The 8,105-nt window shown below is 37.7% G+C and overlaps 2 protein-coding genes across 2 annotated transcripts; both read right to left on the reverse strand.

Moving 5' to 3' along the window:
* Positions 1 to 231: 231 nt before the first annotated feature.
* On the reverse strand, positions 232 to 969 carry LOC110892593. The gene has a single exon (XM_022139750.1). It carries the CDS (start codon positions 967 to 969, stop codon positions 232 to 234), a length of 738 nt encoding a protein of 245 aa, XP_021995442.1.
* An 847-nt stretch (positions 970 to 1,816) lies between these two features.
* LOC110894369 (putative SNAP25 homologous protein SNAP30) lies at positions 1,817 to 5,203 on the reverse strand. The gene is made up of 6 exons (XM_022141588.2): positions 5,051 to 5,203; positions 3,794 to 4,267; positions 3,277 to 3,367; positions 2,678 to 2,817; positions 2,453 to 2,550; positions 1,817 to 2,170 (listed from the first exon to the last, which is right to left on the reverse strand). The coding sequence occupies exons 2-6, from the start codon at positions 4,208 to 4,210 to the stop codon at positions 2,071 to 2,073; spliced, it is 846 nt and encodes a 281-aa protein (XP_021997280.1). The 5' UTR covers positions 4,211 to 4,267; positions 5,051 to 5,203; the 3' UTR covers positions 1,817 to 2,070.
* Between the last annotated feature and the right edge of the window lie 2,902 nt (positions 5,204 to 8,105).

An 8,105-nucleotide genomic window follows, 5' to 3' on the forward strand; every position in this document is an offset into this window, starting at 1 on the left:
AGGGGTCAAATTCAATAGAAACTTGGTTATCTTTAGTGAAACGACGGACATAAAGTAAGTTTTTGATTAAAGATGGTGCATAAAGGACATTGGTTAATTTAAATGGTGGAAAGGGTGGGGGTAAGGTTTGGTCACCATGTCCAATGACTGGTATAGTTTTGCCATTACCGACTACTATGTTACGAAACATGCTATTATTAAATAAAGACGGAAAATTAATCGAAGTTTGAGTCATATGATCAGACGCACCTGTGTCCATGGTCCAGTTTGAATCTGGCGGGTTAGCGACATATTATAGAGTGCCTGATTGAGATCCGTAGGGGTGTAGGCATTTGCATACGACTGGGCCTGACTAGCAGCATAGCTTTGGGCTGGTCTTGGACCAAGAATACCTGGGCCCGAACTGTTGGGTTTGGTGGTGGTAGGATAGGGGCATGGTGGTACCAGCCAAGGGGCCCAAGATTGTTGAGAGAAACTTTGATTTGGGCCAGCCCAGTAGTTAAATGGAAGAGTCCAATGTGAAGCAGGCTGGTTCGAAGAATTGTGCTGACCTGATTGGGGCCAGGAGCCGTGTCCCCTAGATGATGAACCACGGCCACGACCACGACCACGACCGCGGCCACGGCCGTGACCACGGCCACCACGATCCGCTGGTGTGTCAGTATTGCGAGAATCTTGCTGTCGCGAGGCATGCTGATCATTTGATGATGTTGCGGATAGAGCGGTACCAGCTAGTTGAGCCGCTTGCTTGGCCTGATTAACCTTCCGTGTTTCAGCCATACATAGTCTAGAACGGGTTTCATAAAAATCAGGAAGCGGCTTACTTTGTTGAATAATAAGGGCAACACTTTCGTATTGCTCGTTGAGTCCTGTAAGAATCTGAAGTACCAGCTGCTCGTCTGTAATACCTGAACCAACACTAACGAGTTGATCATATATTATCTTCATAGCCTGACAATAAGATGACATGGACGTGAACTGCTCTAGTCGAGTGCTTGCAAAACGGTTGTTAAGGTCAATAGTTCTGGTGGCTTTGTTGTCTTGGAAGAGATTTGAGAGGGCGGTCCAAGCATCGAAAGCCGTTGTGTTCGGTTTTAAGATGGTATGCAGAAGATCTGTTGAAATAGTCCCGTAAATCCATTGGAGGACTATTGAATCCAACCGTTCCCAGCTTTCAGTAGTTGCTGATGTCCAAACAAGTGAATTGAATTTGGCTTTTGATTGTGACGTAAGAATCCACCAAAACAACCAAACTAATTCAATATCTTTAATTCCTTGTGTTGTTTAGAAGTTGAAAAAGGAAAAAGAAAGGGTAGGTTTGCTTACGATCGTAGAAGGAAAAGAAACAGGGTTAATTTGCTGGAGGGAGGGAAAAAAAATATTGCAGTTTAGGGTTGTGTATGGGATCGATTTAGCTTGATACCATGATAGAATATAATTCTCCTTGCCCTTATTCATTGATAACATCCCTATAAATACATGAGACTCTCCACTATTTTGGGAAGAGATAACACTAAATTAATTACAAGATATATCTCTATATTTACAACATAACAGAATAATCTATTAAGTTCGAATGATTTTTTTTTTTTTTGGTTTTCGCTTGACCCGTTTGACTCAGCAAAAGTCAAATGGCTTGTTTATGGAATCTTATATAATGAACACAATCTAGGGTTGCATTTTGCTGAGAACTCATTTGACCCGAAACATAACGAGCCCGGCAAGTACATTTTGCCACCTCTAGCTTTCAATCCGTAAATAATTTCAACTCGATTTTCATTTTTTATTTATCTCTCCTCATCATAATGCCAATTTTGTCAAAGTAAAATAAGAAAAATCAATCGGTAAATGTTACAATTAGATATATGTTAAATGTATACAGAGAACTCATAGCTTGAGTTGGGCTTAGGTTTGGTAATGCATAAGCCAAACCTGAACTTGCAAGATGCAACTTTGGCTGGGCCGAAAATATTTTGCATATATAATGCAAGTTATTCATATACAAAAAATATAAAAATATATATATAAATACAACAACATGTAATGGGATGAAGTTGGATGGCACATCTTTTACTTCGCGACCAGCTTGCGTGCTCGGTTATTAGCGCCTTTGACTCGGTTATTTAGCTCGTCAACGTCCTCTGAAAGATTATCAAGAGCTTTGTTTTGCCTGTGTTTCATCCAAATAGTGCACTTAGTTAGAGATACCAAATGTGCTATGTAATGGTCAAAACTGTTCACTTTTGATATAAACAACTAGTATGCCATATATTTGGGTTGACCCGAAACCGTTATTGCCCATAAAAGTAACTTTGTAACGATAATTGGTGTGTCTGATATGGTTATAATTATAGTAACGCTCTAGTTTTACGTATCAGAAAATACATTTTTGGCAACTTTCAACCCGTTGGACCCATTTCACTCGTTTGCCACATTTATAATTAAAACTGACCTGTCGAGTTCAGATCCCATGTCGTTAGCCATTCCTTTCAGATCACCCAAAACACTGCTTAAATCATCGAGCGCATCGTCTTGCTTTTCCTTCTCCATCTGATTTTAATAAACACCCAAATAAATATAAAGAAAACAAAATTTATTGCGTGTAAGAAAAGTATAAGACGAGGTGTGTGTGAATGGTGCTGTTGAACGGTGGATCATGGTTTTGAATAACTCATACCTCAACTTTTTGCATGGCATCCTTCGGGTCACCATGAGCGGTTTTAGAGCCCTTCTTCCCCTTGTGTCCATGTTCCAAACCCAACTTCTCTCGGTCCTCCTTGCTTCCTTTCTCTTTTCCTTTCCCGTGGTGATCGTTATCTGGTAATATGGGTGGGTCAGGTAACATATTAACAATGGTAACTTTTTATACAGTCGAAACGGGTTGGCTTGACCGGATAACACTTTCTTCAAAGAAAATGTTGATTTTTGTTAAGTAATTAATCTGTCAAATACTATCCAAAAATCATATTATTTCAATAACAAAAAAAAAAAATTAAAATATATTTATGTATCAAAAGTTCTCTTATGACTTTCAAGTTTCAAACCGTTTGACCTGTTTCCCTTTTAGAATTTTTTTTACGCTTGTGACCGTTAAAGATAGAAACATAATCCGTACCAACCCATATAAACGGATTGAAATTAAGACATCTATCAAACGAGCTTCGATGAAACCGGGAATAAGTAGTAATTTTCTTATATGATGTCACTATTTTAGCTATGATTTATGATATGTGCATTTACTTAGACTTTTTATGCATGTAGGGAAGAAATGCAAACCTCTTGGCTCTGGCCCTTTGATTTCCTTGCCCTTTGTTGGCTTCCAAGTCATAGAGAACATGCCTCCAAGGCTCCCCAATATCTTTTCACCCTGTTATAAACATGTACATAAAAAACGCATTCCTTAACTATGTTCCAAAACTAACTTCACATGCCTAAACAAGAAACAACTAGATCGTTTTCTTTAGCATACGATGATAAAGTCCTAAAAACTTATATAGTCATAAAAACTTTGGTAACCATGATTGGGCCCACCAATGCCATGCTACAGTGGGCCCATGTAAAGCGCAGTTTACGCTGGGGAGGTGGCCTTCAAGGGGTTAAGGCAAGAAACCAGTGGAAGCTGGATTCAAACCTGATTCCCCTTTCTGCTCAAGGGGAATCAGTCGCTTACCACTGCGTCACCCCTTGAAGGTTCCGCACAAGATTTGATAGTAAGAAGTTACTTGTTTCCACTTGTGGGTATATTAGGATTCTGCATTATAACATAACACACTAATCAAATGCAAAAACTCACCCTGCTCAATTCTTTTTCCATTTCGGCGGTCTTCTCATGGGTCCTATGAATCTGATCCCCTTGAGCATGCAAAGTATCTAGAGTCTTATTAGCATCCTCTCTAATATCCTCTGCTATTTTCAAACAATTTTGTACACTTTTTGTAGTTTCTTCAGCCTGATCCACCGCATAGTTCTCTAGTTCCTGAGTAGACATGTTATCCAGCTCAGCTTTACTCTTTTGTCCCTTCCGGGTTGTTGTTGTTTTCGCTTTTCCAAAAAAGTCATCATCGTCGTCATCATCATCAAACTTGTTCCCTTTTTTGGAGTCTGCCATGGGGGGTGGTTCAGAAGAAGTCCTTCGTGCAGGCGCTTCTTTCTTTTCTGTCTCGCCCTCCGTTGGAGGAGCGGGTGTAGCGGCTCTTCTAAACAAAGGCATTTCTTTTACTAGTTAGTTATAACTATAGTCTAAGACTAGATTCTTCAGGAGTGTTACCTGAAAGTTTATAAAACAAATGCATAATGAGTAAATTATGTCGAACTTGAACCTGATATAACTCGGTTTTGCAAGGGAAATTCGTAGGTGTGACAATCCGATCGTGTTCATTAAGCAGTATACGCAAAACAGATGTTATTTGTCCAGCCATAATGAAAAATAATATAATTTCTTTCATGAACAATAACTCTAGAGGTGATACAAAGCCAATGCAACATTTAGATGACTTATATTTGGTCGACCCGGATAAAAGCAAGTGGACTGGAAAAAGGCCCAACTTAAGACAGACATAAATTTCGCTCCGTTTGGAGTTACATGGCCCATAAGATATGACCGAAAACTCTCAACAAGTTGGACGCTTGGACGGTGGTTGTGGTAGACGGTGGTGGCAGGTGGTGGACGGTGGTGGTTGGTGGTGGACGGTGGTGGTGGTGCTTAACCCTCTGCAGACCTTAGAAGATCTTAGCAGTGACTGGGCCAAGTCTGCACCAAGAAGAGTTTGCGCAGACGTTTTTTAATGAAACGTCTTGGAAAAACAAACAGCATACAGATCTTTTTTAATAAAACAAACACCACCTTAGTGTCATCTCTCTACTTTTACTCAATACGAGGTACATTTAGCATGTTTACCAAACCCGAAGCTTATCTCTTATCATATGTGATCTCGCTCGGTGTCACATGAATCTATGGAAATCACTAGATATTGTTGTAACATTGGTAGCAGAATCATCAAATTCAGATACATGCATTAAATTAAACCTTTTAAATAAACAAGATAATCACCTGAATCTGTAAAAATAAGAGCAAAAAACAGAATCAAGTAACAATTAACCTCCGGTGAATCGATTTATTTTCGGTTAACGGGGAGAGAAAACAACCAAAGAGTCTTCTCTCCGGTGAATAAATGACCTGAGAGATGTGTGGGAGATTAGGATTTAAATTTGGGGTTTTGAAATCACAAAGATTAGTGAGAGGCATTGCGACAATTCCTGCTGGCTTCAATAAATTTGATTGTTCCTCCATATTTGGAGGCTTCTTCACCCTTGTTGGTCTTCATTTTCCATGCATTTTCTTTTCAATAATTTTCCAATTTCGTTACTTTTTCTAACCAATTGATGAATTATTTTTCAATTTTTATTACTTTTTATAGCTAACTAGAACTGAGACCTGCTGCATTGCGGCGGAGATTCTTTAGTTATAACTAAGTTGATTTAGGACCCCGCACGTTATGTTAAACCTTTTAAACGGGAAAAAAATAGACGATGTAAAAACGTTAACCCACACACGCACGTTGTGTCGTGTTAACTCGCAAAGTTTAGAACGAAACGTAAAAACATCAAACCAAAGACGCACGTTGCGATGTGTTAAGTCACAAAATTTAGAACCAAGCATAAAATGAAAAATTTGCGGAAAATGAAAACTATAAATGACCAAAGTTGAAAGTAAAAAAAGTTGCGAGGATAGATTGCAAAAGATAAAAAATTTTGGGTTAAAAGTAAAAAAAACAAATAGTTTTGAGTTAAAAGTAATTTATGAAATACTTTTTGGTGAAAAGTAAAAAAGTCAATATTTTTTGGAAAACCCCCAATGTCAAGGTCACGACAACCATATGCATAACCATTTTTTCTTTAGAAACCCCCCCCCAAACCACACCCTGCGTTGCGGCGGGGTGTAAAACGGTGTCAAATAGTACTAATGTCACACAACCGTCATCGACCACCAACACTGACTCGACCTAGGATCTGAGTGTTGCGACGAACCTGTCAAACATGAAAAAACAGAGGTAAAAACATTGAACCACACATACACGTTGCGCCGTGTTAAGCTGCAAAATTTGAAACAAAACATAAAAAAGTTGAACCACACTCGTACGTTGCGTTGTATTAAGTCAAAAAATTTAGAACTATACGTAAAACAAAAATTTGCCAAAGATGAAAAGTATAAGTGACAAAAGTTGTAAAGTTAAATTGCAAATAATGAAAAGTTTTGGGTTAAAGTTAAAAAAAATTATGTAAAATTAAAATTGCAAAAGATAAAAACCTTTGGGTTAAAAGTAAAAGATCAAGTTTAGTTTTGGATTAAAAGTAAAAGATCAAGTTTAGTTTTGGGTTAAAGTTAAAAAAAAAACAAATTATGTAGGGTTAAAATTAGAAAAGCTAAAAATCTTTGGGTTAAAAGTTAAAAATTAAGTTTTTCTTTTTTAAAAAAAAAAAAAAACTCTCAAAGCACAAAGTAGAAGTGGTTATGCATAAAAAAACTTGCTTATTTATATATGGAATAATAATATTGTTTTTGGCTTTATGTGTACTTGTTAACGAATCAATTTTTTGTGTTAAGTGTTAAGCAATTGAATTCTGGTGGAAATTAGTCGGTATCGATTCAATTATTAGGAGATATATTATTTTCGGGAGAAAATATATATTTTCTTAAATAAACACAATAAGAATACGTATCCTCATACGTATAAATATACACCGGAATACGCCATCAATACTTGGCCAATACACCAGTCTAATATACACAAGTATGACTATACCTATCCTTGGGGGAACACATACGCATAATTGTATGATATACATCAATGACGTAACTCAGAATACACCAAGAATTCCAAAACAAGTCTTAATGAATAACTAAGACAAAGAGTCGTTACACGACCTAAGCGTCTAATAAAATATGACACATGTGTAGGTAGTTGTACGACTCATAGGAGGACCTTGAGCATAGGAGATAGCAGGACGCAAACTTGTGAGTTCATGTCCCCCCTTTTCTCTTAACTGTTTTCGGTTTTATAACTCTCGGGGGTGGAATACATGTTACGAATGTTCAAATGGTATGATTTGACTATGAAATGAACTATTAGATCATGTGAGCATAGAAATGCCATTAACTCCCATAAGAAATATGGACAAAGGTTAGATCTAAGGGTACGGTCGAGCCCCACTCATGGTCCTTATGTGACCACTTTGAGTGCTTTGGTGTCCCAGTCGAGGTGATTTGACAACGGTCAAGGTGATTTGACACAGTCAAGGTGATTTGATACGGTCAAGGGAATTTGACACAGTCAAGGTGAATTTGACACAGTCGAGGGGAATTCGACACAGTTGAGGGGATTCGACGAGAGTATAAGCCTACTCATATTGAGTGCTCCCTATGTCTTCACATACATTAATGTCCTTGCAAATCATTAATTTGATCTGTTCATAGATGCTTTTCATACCTGTTTTCAAATGAGTCTCTCAAACGTTTACAAGTTTATCAGTATTTATACAAAACGCATGAACTCGCTCAACTTTTGTTGATGTTTCCAAAATTACATGTATTTCAGGAAACAAGTTGGATCATGGGCGCAGGTGTTGTTTCGGGATATGAATAACAAGTTTAGATGTTATCCACTTTTGTTGGATTGTAACTTAATAAGAGGTTGTATCGTTTGAAACTTAATTGACTAGTGTTTGTAATATTTTAAACTTTATGAATGGATGAACATCATTTTGATCATATAGTTGTTTATTATAATTGAATGCAATGGTATTGAACAAGTCACTCATCATACGCTTCCGCAAAAGTCAGGGTGTGACACAAGCCTTGGACATAAGGCACATAACACTCAACAATCGGGATAAAGACTGATTAATGCATGTACCCTTTTGTCTTTTAGTTATCAACGCCACCACATGATGCATGATTGCCAAAAGTTTATTCTGGGCCAAAAAAGGTATCAACCGGACCCGTATAAAATATACATTATTGTTCTTCTGTACAAGTTATTTCATCTGTGCAGGTACATCTGGATAACTTTAACAGCGGACGGTATCATACTATGATAACTTCTGCT

Source organism: Helianthus annuus, chromosome 12 (genome assembly GCF_002127325.2).
Source record: "Helianthus annuus cultivar XRQ/B chromosome 12, HanXRQr2.0-SUNRISE, whole genome shotgun sequence".
In the NCBI taxonomy this organism is placed as follows: domain Eukaryota; kingdom Viridiplantae; phylum Streptophyta; class Magnoliopsida; order Asterales; family Asteraceae; genus Helianthus; species Helianthus annuus.